This window comes from Cnephaeus nilssonii (genome assembly GCF_951640355.1).
Source record: "Cnephaeus nilssonii genome assembly, chromosome: 5".
In the NCBI taxonomy this organism is placed as follows: domain Eukaryota; kingdom Metazoa; phylum Chordata; class Mammalia; order Chiroptera; family Vespertilionidae; genus Cnephaeus; species Cnephaeus nilssonii.
In genome coordinates this window covers 33385361-33399554 of record NC_137076.1, presented here as the reverse complement: position 1 = coordinate 33399554, position 14194 = coordinate 33385361, and the positions used below count along the sequence as shown (strand labels likewise).

The 14194-nt window shown below is 42.8% G+C and overlaps 1 protein-coding gene across 1 annotated transcript in view; it reads right to left on the bottom strand.

Moving 5' to 3' along the window:
* Window positions 1-321: 321 nt before the first annotated feature.
* Window positions 322-14194, bottom strand: part of ELP3 (elongator acetyltransferase complex subunit 3) — a 95109-nt gene continuing 81236 nt past the window's right edge. The window contains exon 15 of the mRNA XM_079770952.1: window positions 322-4510. Coding sequence (XP_079627078.1) covers window positions 4431-4510 — 80 coding nt within the window. The 3' untranslated portion in view covers window positions 322-4430. The remainder of the gene's footprint in view (window positions 4511-14194) is intronic.

Here is a 14194-nt window from a genome sequence, read left to right as displayed (position 1 = left end):
GCATGGTTGCCTGTGATGGTGCGATTTCAGGTTATCTTGTGCTTTTCTGTCAAATTTTCCCCACAATGAGCATATGTAATTTTTAGAAAAGCTATTTTCATTTAAATAGAAAGAGCAGACTGTTTGCTTTGCATTCTCTCCCGATGAAACCACTCACGCCCACAACCTGCCGCTGTAAAACCCGAGACAGGACCTTCCTCACAGGTTGGTGGTTGTGAGGGTGAAATCATGAGCTGTTGGGTGCTCTTTGAACGCAAGCTGACTGAAACCCTTTTTCTCCCCAAGAAAGATGATGTGAGGTAGAGGAGTGAGCAAGTCTGAGTCACTGGCTCAGGTTTGACTCCTAAACCCATTTAGTAGCTGAGATCGGGGTTGCCTGCTGGGCCGCTCCAGGGGCACGTGGCATGTTAGTGTGCGAGCCACAGACATTTTATAACCGGTTCCGACTGGAACTGGGCAACGCGGTGGCCCTGTCTGACTCTGGGCCCGTGTCCTTGTTAATTGGGGGAGAACAGTGCTCACTGCAGGGCTGCAGTGAGGATCACCTGAGGAAAGGACACGAGGGTCCTGGTGCAGGGACAGCGCACAGTGGGCCGAGGAGGTGGCAGTTTCTCCCCTGAAGGAGGGGTGTTCCGGGTGCACAGAGTGTTCGAGGCCCGTGAAGACAGAGGTAGGAGAGAACGCTGCAAACTCGGATGCAGAGCAGCAGTGGGTTTGCTACGTTTGTAGGCATGTATTTGTTTCTTTAAAAAGCCTGTAAACGTAGTTTTTGGAGCGTCTTCACAGAATGAAACACAAACGGATTGCTGGCATTCATAACTAACCTACAGAGACGTGGACCCACCCCTCAGGACTTCTTAAAGGGACACAGCTGCCTGCACACAGGGGAGACCAGCAGTCATGCCGCCATTGGACAACTTGCCGGGGAGCCCCCAGAATTACAGGGATGTTTAAAAATGCTCTTTGCTGTGGAGTCTCAGCAGGTCTCTCGTCCCTCACAGTAGGGTTTTGTCAATTTGCAACCCTAGACTTCTGTGAATGAAACAGAAGGACCAACAGGAGGAAGAAATGGCCTGAGACCAGATACTACTCTCTGACATTGGCAAAAAGTCAGATTCTACTGCCAACAGATAACTTTGTTAAAATGGGCCAGACGCTGCCCGTTAGTAACAGCTGGTGCTTCTGGTGTTTTACGCTCCACAGGCCCTGTTCTCAGAACCTTACACTCATGAGCTCATTCAGGTCTCTGCATGAGGGAGGTACTCGTATTGCTTCCATTTTAAAGAGAGGAACTGTGCCAAGAGCCAGAGGTTTACTTGCCCAAGGGCACACATCTGTCAGAAGCTACTGCCTCAGAGTAACAATTGTCTCTATAGAAAATAGCATGGTTTATGCAGTCTCTCAAACGCGACCATCTGATCCTCACACTTACCCTGAGATGGGTGTGTATCTCACGTGGTAAACAGGAAGCTGCAGCTCAAGGTGAGGGACCTGCCCACAAACCCCGAGTTAATAGAGGAGCCCAGGTTTTCAGAGCCTAGATCATGAGGTCTTTCATAAACTCGGGGGGGCTGTGAGTTCTTTATGAATGTTTTTCAATTTAATGATAGTCTCACAAAAAAATCTTTGGAAATGAAAACTTGCAATTTGAAGGATATTTTTAGAGAACAGGCTTTGGTTTTTGTTAATCCTCACCCAAGGATATTTTCCACTGATTTTTAGAGAGTGTGGAAGGGAGGGGAAGAGACAGCCGAGAGAAACATCGATGTGAAAGAGACATCGATATGTTGCCTCCTGCATGCACCCAGACTGAGGCTGGGGATCAAGCCTGCAACCGAGGTACGTGACCTTGACTGCACTTGAACCCACGACCCTTCAGTCTGCAGGCCAACACTCTGTCTTCTGAGTCAAACCGGCCAGGGCCATTTCAGTATTCTTTTGAGCCTGTGGAAACTGTTTCCTTTAAAGGGGGTTCCCTCATCCCCACATTTGAGAAACTGAGCTTTATTCTTTCACTGGGTGATATAGATTTTTTTTAAAAAAATCTCATTTACTATTCAAATAGATTTTAGTCTGTTCTTGATATGGCTTTTTTTTTTTTTTGAACTCTCCAGGTGGTATCACAAGAAGCTGAACTAAGCAGAGCTATTTGGGTTTGAGGTGGTTGCTCAGCCGTTCAATACAGACCAGGAGCCCAAGGTGCAGCTTTCAAGGTTTCATGCAGAGGCCGCAGGGTCATGCCTAAGGGATCTTTCTTCTGAGACGGCCTGCTCTCCTGAGGGGCACCCGTTTCTGGGAAGGCCAGGCTGGCCAGGCCTCCGGAGTAAGTGCCACGAATGCCAGGAAAGGTCCGTGGCAGTCAGCAGAGAAGCTGGTGCTGGTGACAGAACGCTGCAGGGACTGCAGCCCCGGGAAGCTAGGGAAGGTCCGCGTCTTGGCTCAAGGCTAGGAGACTCGCTCCTAGAAAGGCTGAGGAGGAGCTAGGTAGGTGCTCCTGAGCCCTGAGATGGAAATCCAGATGAAACAATGACTTATCCGTTAGAAACAGGCAACTTTGTCTTAAAATCTTGCTCTAAACGTGCAGAAATTGGCGTCCTCAAACTACGGCCCGCGGGCCACATGCGGGTGTTTTTGCCGTTTTGTTTTTTTACTTCAAAATAAGATATGTGCAGCGTGCATAGGAATTTGTTCATAGTTTTTTTTAAACTATAGTCCGGCCCTCCAATGGTCTGAGGGACAGTGAACTGGCCCCCTGTTTAAAAAGTTTGAGGACCTCTGCTCTAAACTGTCATTTTACAATGAACCTTACATGTGAAAGTCCTTTCACAACTTCACAAAGGACTTGCTTGCACTTATACATTTTGATGCATGTAGGTAAGTAGGTCACATGAGAAATTGGAGGTGCAGACTTCGGTGGACTAAGTCAAGGTCACGCTGCAGGTGGAGGCAAGCGTGGGCCAGCACGCTCTCCCTTCTAGTTCGTCATGTGTGCTCACAGCCATCACGGTATATGCTCTGTTGGTTTAACAGTTTTATTTTGAAAGGAAACACACACGTAATTGAGAAGCAGCTAAATTCCCTAAACTACACTCATGGAAAGCCTCTGGCTCCACAGAGCCCACGAGAAGGCAGTGCCATTTGCCTCGTGGCAGTTGAAGGACACGGCGGACGGCACCCGGGGGGAGTGAACAGTGTCACAGGCTGGAAACTCAACCCTGTAAATTCATTGGCAAATGTCACCGCATTTCCAGGAAGAGGAAACCCCTTACATGATTCTTCTTTGTTTGTTGGTTTTATTTTTTGTACCTTTTAGAAGAATCAATCCCATTTAATAAAGCTTGTAAAATGCCACAGAGGCCGAGGGGCACAGGGTTCAGCCATGCTCTCATGAACTGACCCTCTCCAGGCGGAGTCTCCTTAGATAACCTGGAACTTATGAGACAGTTCAACAAGGTGAAGCCGGGAGAAGCCAATCTTTTTCCTATCTTTAGATTTGGGCCTGTTTTGCATTACCATTTTTTATTTTTGCTTTCATATGAGTTAAACTCTTATCTTCATCCATTTAAAACAAACCGAAATTCATCTTAAAGAATTAAAATGCAGAAAACAGCTCCCGTGGGAGCGCATCTTCCCTTAGGGCCACACCACCCGAGACACACGCATGCCCGGCTCCGCCTGCTCAGGAGACAAAGGGGAAGCCAGTCGTTGCTCTGGGCGCACGTGCTGCCCACACTGGGCTGCAGCTGTAAGGAGAGTAGGAAGTACAGACAGAAAACTGAGGACGTTCGTAATGGCCCACCGTGGAATGAAAGGGCTGGTTTCAAGTTTGAAACATAAACATATGTCCACTCCTCTCTCCATCACACAGTTACTGCAAACATCACAGAAACCAGAATGACTTGCAATAAAACGAAAGCTCATTTTCGTGTGCTGGAATGCTCTGTGTTCAAGTCCAGAGTTCAAAATCAGGTCAGTTTTTATGTGTTCAACCTGACCTTTTGTCCCTATCCCATCTAAATAAGTTTCTCCTAACTTTGCTCCTAACCACCACCTAGTTTTATTTCATGAATTATGGTTCCCAATTGAGTTGACTAAATTGCTTTTGTCAGTCTGAGTAAGTCACTTGCTGGCCGCATGCAGAATTTAGAAACTGGGTACATGACTTAGCCTTGAAAACCGGAGTGACTTCTTGAGAACACACAGGTCGGGGCACAGGCGTGCCGAGCGCCAGAGGCTCCATGCTTGGTCACCAGACGCGGTCGTGCCCTGAGGGCAGTTTCCAGTCTCCGCAGCTGCAGGATGAGGGTGAAGCTTCTCGCCAAGGGGACAGGGTAGGTCCATTTGCTTTGCTCAGCCTCTCCGTTGAATATTCAAGACACCTGGAGTCTCCACCTCCTGCCAGAAACACTGCATCAAGGTGGACTATTGGGCTAATATTTTAGTGTCTTCACCATGTATGGGCCTTGTAACCGGTAGCCAATCTTTCTGTAATAATTCCTGGTGCCAACCCCTGTGAAGAAGCAAAACTACAGAGGTAAGAATCTCTACTATGCATAACTATAGCAACCCTCAAAAGCCACCAAACACTCCCCTCCCAGCCACTCTCCCCTCTCCCACTCGCACTCACAGACCACACTGCGTTTCAGATTGAATCCTACTTTAGTAAGTTTGGACCGTTTCTATTATTTTGAACTCAAGGGGCATTGAAATACAGAAACTGTCTTTCAGAGCCTGCGTATGTGAGATGTCTTCACTCCAGTGAAGCGCCACAGCATTATGCTTTCTAGGACGCTGACAGAGACAAGAGGTGCGGGAAAACGGGGTTTCCACAGAGCGCCAGGAGCCAAGGTATGCTGCGCTTTACTCCCAGGGCCTACTCACTCCTTGCGAGCGACAACTTCAGCAAAATATCACATCAGTCACATGAAATTAATGCAACTTAATTTCATTAGTCTTATAGTTTTGTTTGTGTTAATTGATAGATTTATTTTATATGATCAGTATAAGCACCTGGAGTTTATACCAGTTTTATGTTTGCATACATTGAAGGAACATTAGCTAATTTAAGTCGATCCAAAGCACAACACAAGAAGCTGAGCCCATAGGAAGATAAAACATGGCTTATGTAATAGTCTCTTAGAGGGTGGTTAAGAGAATGGGCTTTTGATCCGTTAGAGAAGGCCTGGACCTGTCGTTTTATCGTCTGTAACGATGTACCTTATGTGTTAAGGATGATGAGTGTTCAATGAGGTAGTCCATGAAATGTGATTAGTGTAGAGCCTGGAAAAGGCCAATTCCTCAGAAACATTGGCTGTTATTATTATTTTAAAGCTTTTCATGATCTAGTATCTGATTATATTTCCATCTTCTGCAACTACTCTCTCCTTACACACTATGCTCCAGGCTAGGGTGAATTTTTAATTTTTCTAAGTTCCTGTGAGTGGCTGCCTCTTTCCTCATGTTGTTCCCTCTGGCAAATTAACTGAACTTCAGGAGGGAGTTGTGGGAACCTACAATTTATAGCCCTTTGGTTAGAAGCACAGGTAACAACCTAGACTCGTGACTGGAATCTGAAGTGGGAGCAGTCTTGTGGGACTGAGCCCTTAAGCTGTGAGATCTGACATTATCTCCAGGGAGATAGTGTTGGAATTGAGCTAAATTGTAGGACACCCAGAATCGCCTGATGTGTGAAAACCTATCCATCATGGGTCAGGAGTGGTAGGAGGCAGAACACTTGGTGTGATGTAAATGAAAACCAGAGTTTTTCCTTACAGTGCTTTGCCGTCCACAACGGACCGTGATGGCTGGTCTGCCTCTGTACGCAGGGTAAGCTCTATGTATCTTGTTCATCACTTTGTATTGCTAGTGATCAGTACTGTGCATGAAATCAAGTTAACTGTTAGCTCTCTCAAGTATAGCCTAATTCTTGGGCCTAAACGTTTGCTATTTAGGAATAGGATTTCCTACCCCCTTCAAAAATTTTCAGGCACTAAATGGAACTGATGCAATGGTGGTAACAGATCACTGGAGAATTTCCCTTTTAATCCAAGGATTGCTATTACTCATAACCTTGTACAATATCACCTTGTCTTTGCATTCTAATCATTACTTCTGTTCAACTTTGTGGCCTGGGCTAGAGCAAGGAGAAGACATGAAGAATAATGTGTCAGGCAGTAGAGCTCAGACCACTGAATACAGGAAGACTTCTCAAAACCCTCAGAGGAGTACGGACACTTTATCATATCCTCTATCCATCAGCATATCCTATGACGAAGCATTTATACTGTCAAGTGAAAAGAATTCTTACATCCAACAAATGACATGTTATTCATAATATCCCCAAAATCTACCAATAGAATAAATTGTGGTGTGTTTTTTTTTAAAAAAAGGAATACTGTGCAGCAATGAAAAATGTACAGCTATCTGCAACAACATGGGTGAATATCACACCTTGTTTTGCATGAAAGAAACCAGATATAAAAGATTCCATTGCCCTGGCCAGTTTGGCTCAGTGGATAGAGTGTTGGCCTAAGGCAGTGGTCGGCAAACTCGTTAGTCAGCAGAGCCAAATATCAACAGTACAACGATTGAAATTTCTTTTGAGAGCCAAATTTTTTAAACTTAAACTTCTTCTAATGCCACTTCTTCAAAATAGACTCACTCAGGCCGTGGTATTTTGTGGAAGAGCCACACTCAAGGGGCCAAAGAGCTGCATGTGGCTCGCGAGCCGCAGTTTGCCGACCACGGGCCTAAGGGTTTGATTCCCAGGTTAAATCCTTGCCCTGGTCAGGGTGCATGCAATCAATGTATCTCCCCCTCCTCCCTGCCTTCCACTCTCTCTAAAAATCAATGGTGGTGAAAAAAAATAACCTTGGGTGAGCATTAAAAAAAAAAAAAAATTCCATCAGATAAAGGCAAAACTAATTTTATGGTGACAGAAATTAGAATATTGATTACATTTGGAAGTTAATATGGACGGAGAGTTCTCAAAATGTATCTTGATCTGAATTAGTAGTTACATGGGAACATACGCATGCACAAACTAAGTGGTACACTTAAAATGTATTTTATTGCATGTATGTTATATCTCAATTTAAAAAACACATCCATTTAACAGAGGTTTCAATATGTTTTGAAAGCTCTATGTGCCCAAAGAATTCTGTGAAAGAAGGCAGGAGGAGCAGGAAGAGGCAGATGGTTGAGAAATCACTGTCAGAATGATCACTGTATCACACAGATGCCCCTGGAGTCATTCAATGCAGTGCTTTCCATTTCTAGAGTCCTACCTGCTAGAAACGATTCTTCCACTTGCCCTTCTCCCACTTGAAAATCCACAAACTGAACTATGCTCTGTGGCATAATAGCATTCAATAGAGAACAGGAACGTCAATGTTAAAACCCGACTTTTCCTCATCTTCAGTTACAGGTAGATACTATTAGCACGGGCAGGTGAAACTCCGGACTTTGATCAAAGGAGAGACATGACTGACTGATATTTGAACGAGATCAGTCTGATTGCTGTGTTGAGAACAGAGGGAAAGCTCCAAGAGGTCAGGGGGTTTGATCTGTTCTAGTCCCTGCAGAACTGCTAGTACCAGGAGCAGTGCCTGGCCCATATTTAAGAACTCCAATGTTTTGTTTTCAATGAATAAGTGATCAAGGGCAGAAACAGGGAGACCAGATAAACTATTGGGATAACCTAGGAAGATATGGCAGTGGCTCAGAGCAAAGTCATGGTGGTGAAAAGTAGGTGGAGTCTGGAAACATTTTTTAAGGCAGAGTCAAAAGAAAATAGTCTGCTGATGTCTATATGGTCTGACATAAAGAGAGGGATCCAAAATGACGCCAAGGTTTTTGGCCTGAGTAACGGAAGGCTTTGGAGAATAGAGAACTTGCCCCTTACTGAGGCTGGAAAGACAGGAGGAGGATGTAGGAGGACATCAGGAGTTCGGTGTTGGCCGTGCTGCTGATGAAATGGCTGTTAGATGTTCAAATGGAGATGTTGAGCAACACGTGACTTTGGAAGCCTTTCCCGGTCTTAAAAAGAGAGATGGTCTCTTTTCATGGCTGTTTGTGTTGGAAAGTAATTTCTGCCGGGGGCAGATGTCCTGCAAGGGAAGCTGCCTGAGGATGAAGCAGTGTGTGGAGGATGGCAGAGTAGGAAGATGAAGACAACCTGGGTCCTTATTGCTACTGCTGAAACTATGAATTCGCCCAACCCTGAAGCTATTCTAATGATGAGTTGTTATGAAATAATGTTTTCCATTTGGTTTAAGTCATTTTGGGGGGTAATTTTTTGTACTGTGGTAAAATAACATTTACCATTTTAATCATTTTCAAGTGTACAGTATAGTGGTATTAAGTACACTTACATTGCTGTGCAGCCCTCACCACCATCCATCTCCAAAACTCTTCATCTTGTAAAACAAATTCCATACCCCAATCCTTCTTCCCCATCCATCCCTGGCAACCACCATTCTACTTTCTGTCCCTATGAATTTGGTTACTGTAGGAACCTCTTGTAAGTGGGATCATACGTATTTGTCCTTTTGTGACTGGTTTATTTCACTATTATCTTCAAGGTTCCTCCACGTTGACTTTAAGCCATTTTGAGTTTTCTATTACTTACTGGAAATATCACAACTGGCATGTAAGTTTAAGGGCAGCAAGTGATAAACACATGAGGTCAAGTCACTATTTAAAGTCAGAATTCAGCCCTGGCTGGGGTTGCACAGTGGTTAGTGGCGGCCAGTGCACCAAAGGGGCATGGGCTTGATTTAATTCCAAGTCAAGGGTGTGTATCTAGGATACAGGTTTGATCCCTGGCTATGGTCGGGACACATGTGGGAAGCAACCAATCGATGTATCTCTCTCTTTCCTTCCATTCTCTTTAAGGATCAATGGAAAAATATCGTTGGGTGAGGATTAAAAAGAAAAATCAGAATTCAGAGGGGGTAAATCAGACTATGCTACTCTCCTATTTAAAATTGCTAATGGTGAGTCCCAAGATAAAGCTCAAATTCCTCGGCCTGATATACAGCCTTTCATGCCCAGTCTGGTTTGCCCTTCATTCAGCTTTTGTTCCTGCCACAAATGACCTTCCCCTATCCAAAAATAGCTGGGATTCATACCCCCCTCTCGATGCTAGCTGGTCTATCGTTTTGGTATTCATGCTGTGCTTTATTTCACTTTGGTGGGCACCTCCATACTGTCTTACCTCCCCTCCTAGAATATAAGTTCTTTAAAATCAATGATGTCCATCATTAAGACTCAGCAGAGTGTCTAGCATGTAATCAACATGCAATAAATGCTTGCAGATTTACTGTCCAGGCATACCACGTTTTATTGTGCTTTGTTTTACTGTGCTTCACTCTAAATGAGCTTCACAGAGACTATGTTTTCATCAACACTGAGGCAAAGTCCTCCACCAGCAAAAAGATTGACTTGCTGAAGGCAGATGAATTAACATCATTAAAATGTCCATACTACCCAAAGCAATCTATAGATTCAATGCAAACCCTATAATATACTAATGGATTTTTTTCACAGAACGAGAACAAATAGCCCTAAAATTTATATAGAATCACAAAAGACCTCGAATAGCCAAAATAATCTTGAGAAAAAAGAACAAAGTTGGATGTATCTGATATCAAACTATACTACAGGCTACAGTAAGCAAAATAGCAAGGTACTGGCATAAAAACAAACACACAGATCAATGGAACAGAATAGAGAGTCTAGAAATCAACCCAAACCTCTATGCTCACTTAATCTATGACAAAGGAGGCAAGAATATACCAGTATACAAGGAGGTAAAGATAATCTCTTAAATAGTGTTAGGAAAACTGGAGAGACACATGCAAAAGCATGAAACTGGACCACTTTCTTTTACCACAGACAAGAATAAACTCAAAATGGATTCAAGACTTAAATCTAAGACCCGGAATCATAGAAGAAAATAGGCAGTAAACAATCTGACATCGCTCTTAGTAACATACATATTTTTAGCTATATTTTTGTTTCCTTGGGCAAGGGAAACAAAAGAAAAAACAAATGTTTGATATCGAACTATAGAGCTTTTGCACAGCAAAGAAAACCATCCACAACAAAAAAAGAGACAACCCACTGAATGGGAGAAGACAGTCACCAATGATACATACATATGATAAAGAGTTAATATTCAAATATTTAAGGAACTCAAACAACTTAACACCAAAAAACAATCTGACTAAAAAATGAGCAGAGAAACTCAAAATCGTTATTTCTCCCAAGAGGACAAATGGCCAAAAGACATTAAAAGATGTTCAAAATCACTAATCATCAGGGAAATGCAAATTAAAACCACAATAAGGTATATCACTTGACACCTGTCAGAATAGCTATCAATAAGTCAACAAGTGTTGGAGAGGATGTGGAGAAAAGGGAATCCTTGTGCATTGTTAGAACTATAAAATGGTGTAGCCACTATGGAAAATAGTATGGAGATGCCCCCCAAAATTAAAAATAGAACTACCATATGACCTAGAAATTCCACTTCTAGGTATTTATCTAAAGAAATCCAAAACACTTATGCTCCCCTATGTTCATTGCAGCATTATTTACGATAGCCAAGATATGGAAGCAACCTAAGTGTCCATTAATAGAGGGTGGATAAAGAAGATGTGGTACACATCTACAATGGACTATTGCTCAGCTATAAAAAAGAATAAAACCTTCCCATTTGTGACAACATGGCAAATACCATCTGATTTCATTTTTATGTGAAATCTCAAGAACAAACAAAACAGAAATAAACTCATAAATAGAGAACAAACTGATGATTGCCAGATGGGAGGGGGTTTAGGTGAAAAAGATGAAGGGATTAAAAAATATAAATTGCCAGTTATAAAAATAATCATGGGAATGTAAAGTACAGCAGAGGGAACATGTCAATAATATTGTAATAACTCTGTATGCTGTCAGATGGCTACTAGACTTACCGGGGTGATCACTTTGTAAACTACATAAATGTCTAATTACTATTGTACACTTAAAACTAATATGATATTGTATGTCAACTGTACTTTAAAAAAGTTTCAAAACCCTAAAAACTCCATCAAAAACCTACTAGATTTAATAAATGAATTTGGCAACGTAGCAGGATACAAAATTAACACCCAGAAATCTATGGCTTTTTTATACACCAATAATAAACTAACAGAAAGAGGAATTAAAAAACAATCCCATTTACCATTGAAACAAAAAAATTAAGATACCTAGGAATAAACTTAGGAGGTAAGAGACCTGTACCTGGAAAACTACAGGACGTTGAAAAAAAGAGGTAGAGGAAGACATAAATAGAAGAATATACTGTGTTCATGGATTGGTAGAATCAACATCATTAAAATGTCCATACTACCCAAAGCAATCTATAGATTCAATGCAATCCCCATTAAAATACCAATGGCATATGACAGAACTAGAACAAATTCTCCAAAAATTTATATGGAATAAAAAAAAGACCCGGAATAGCGACAGCAATCCTGAGAAAGAAGAACAAAGTTGGAGAGATTATAATACCAAGTATCAAGCTATATTACAAAGCCCCTGTTCTCAAAACTGCCTGGTACTGGCACAAGAACAGACATATAGACCAATGGAACAGAAAAGAGAACTCAGAAATCAACTGAAGCCATTATGCTCAATTAATATTTGACAAAGGAGGCAAGAGCATACAATGGAGTCAAGACAGTCTCTTCAACAAATGGTGTTGGGAAAATTAGATACATGCAAAAAAAAAGAAACTAGACCACCAACTTACACCATACACAAAAATAAAATCAAAATGGATAAAAAGACTTAAATGTAAGATGGGAAACCATAAAAATCTTAGAAGAATCCATAGCCAGCAAAATATCAGACATATCTCGTAGCAATATGTTTACCGATACAGCTTCTAGGACAATGGAAACTAAGGAGAAAGTAAATAAATGGGACTACATTAAAATAAAAAGCTTATGCATATCAAAAGAAACCATCAACAAAACAAGAGAACCCACTGCATGGGAGAACATATTTGCCAATGTTACATCCAATAAGAGTTTAATCTCCAAAATTTATAGGCAACTCCTACAACTTAACAAAAGGAAGATAATCCGATCAAAACATGGGCAAAGGACCTAAATAGAGACTTTTCAAAAGTGGACATACAGAAGGCCAAGAGACATATGAAAAAATGCTCAATGTCCCTAATCATCCAAGAGAAGCAAATCAAAATGGCAATGAGGTACCACCTCACACCTGTCAGAATGGCTATTATCAACAAATGACAAGTGCTGGCAAGGATGTGGAGAAAAAGGAACCCTCGTGTACTGCTGGTGGGAATACAGACTGGTGCAGCCACTGTGGAAAACAGTATGGAATTTCCTCAAAAAAATAAAATGGAATTCCCATTTGAACCAGTAATACCACTTCTAGGAATAGTTCCCAAGAAAACAGAAAAACCAGTCAGAAAGGATATATGCACCCCTGTGTTCATAGCAGCACAATTTTCAATAACTAAGATTTGGAAACAGCCCAAATGCAGATGGATTAAAAACCTGTGGTACATCTACACAATGGAATACTACGCTGCTATAAAAAAGAAAGAACCCTTACCATTTGCAACAGCATGGATGGACTTGGAGAGCATTATGCTAAGCGAAATAAGCCAGTTGGAGAAAGATAAATATCGTATGATCTCACTCATTTGTGGAATATAATGAATAACATAAATTGATGAACAAAAATAGATACAGAGAAGCATCAAACAGACTGTTAAACCTCAGAGGGAAGGCAGGGGAGGGTCGGGGAGTGGTTAAGAGAGCATACAAAGGACTTGTATGCATGCATATAAGCATAACCAATGGACACAGATAGTAGGGGGTGGGGTGAGGGCATGTGCTGGGGAGTGGGAGCGGCCAGGGAGAGCTCAATGGGGGAAAAAGGAGACACATGTAATACTTTAAACAATAAAGAATTTAAATTAAAAAGAAAATACTTTACCACTGTCCCTTAAATAATTAGGTTTGACCTGCACAGTTCAAACATGTATTGTTCAAGGGGCAACTGTAGTTTGGATCTGCAGTTGCGGATGGAGGGCTGACTTGGTTACACATGGATTTTCGACTGTGGGTGGTCAGTGCCCCTAACACCTGCGTTGTTCAAGGGTCAACAAGACTTCCCAAAACATGTCACAACCTACATCTGTCCACCACAAACAGCAGCAGTGGTGAGAGAGAAGCAGTTCCCATGTCTTACATGGGACTAGACAGCTGCTAGACAACCAGAGTTCAGTGATCGAGAGAGCCTGATTTCCCAGGCTTGCCGGTTAAAACAATAACTTTATTGGGGCATAACTAAGGAATGATTCCAACCGCGCATCCAGGTGCTCTGGGGCCTCTACTTCCGCCTTTCCCAGGCGGTGGGCCCAGAGCTTGCACCAGCTTGAGAGGCACTGGGGCTTTTTGAAGGAAAGGCTTATTTTTGAGCTCTTATCCTTGTTCGTATCTTTTCAATAACATGCCGTAGCTCTGTGATGGAAAGTCTATTTCTGGACCCTTTGGGAAGCTTTAAATATTTTGGGGAAAGATGTCTGACCTCTAGCCAGTCTGGACTCCAAGGTCTTTTTAAAAAAATCCCCCTCGCGCCCCCCCCCCCCCCCCCCCCGCATTTCTACAATCTACAGAACAGGCTGGCAAAAGTATTAGTGTTGTTAGCCCCCTGAGAAAGGAACACACCATCACCTGGGCTGGATGGAGACCACATTCTATCTCCTCTCCATGCTTTTCGGGCTCCTAGACAGCCCTGGTCATAGTAACTTTCCTTTTGTTAGCCAGCCAAGAAAAAGCAGTATGTTTCACAGCTGACGTCAGCCAACCTCCTGGACTGACGTGGGCAGGCTGTCTCACAGGCCTCAGTGTAATGCTGCTCCTGCCCTTGAGGAGAGACGCAGCGGGTGTACAAGTAACGACGTTCTCCACTTGATGGCCTGTGTGTGGTTCTGCTGGCCCCTGGGCGGGGAGTGGGCAGGAATTAAACCTGCGCAGCAGTCCTCAGGGCCTCTACCAGCAGAGGCAACAGCTGCTAGAGCACCGAGGGCAGGAGGAGTGAGGCAGTCCAGTGCTTGCCTTGTTTTATCCTCCAAGTTGCCTAACCCACAACCAGAATTTGCCTG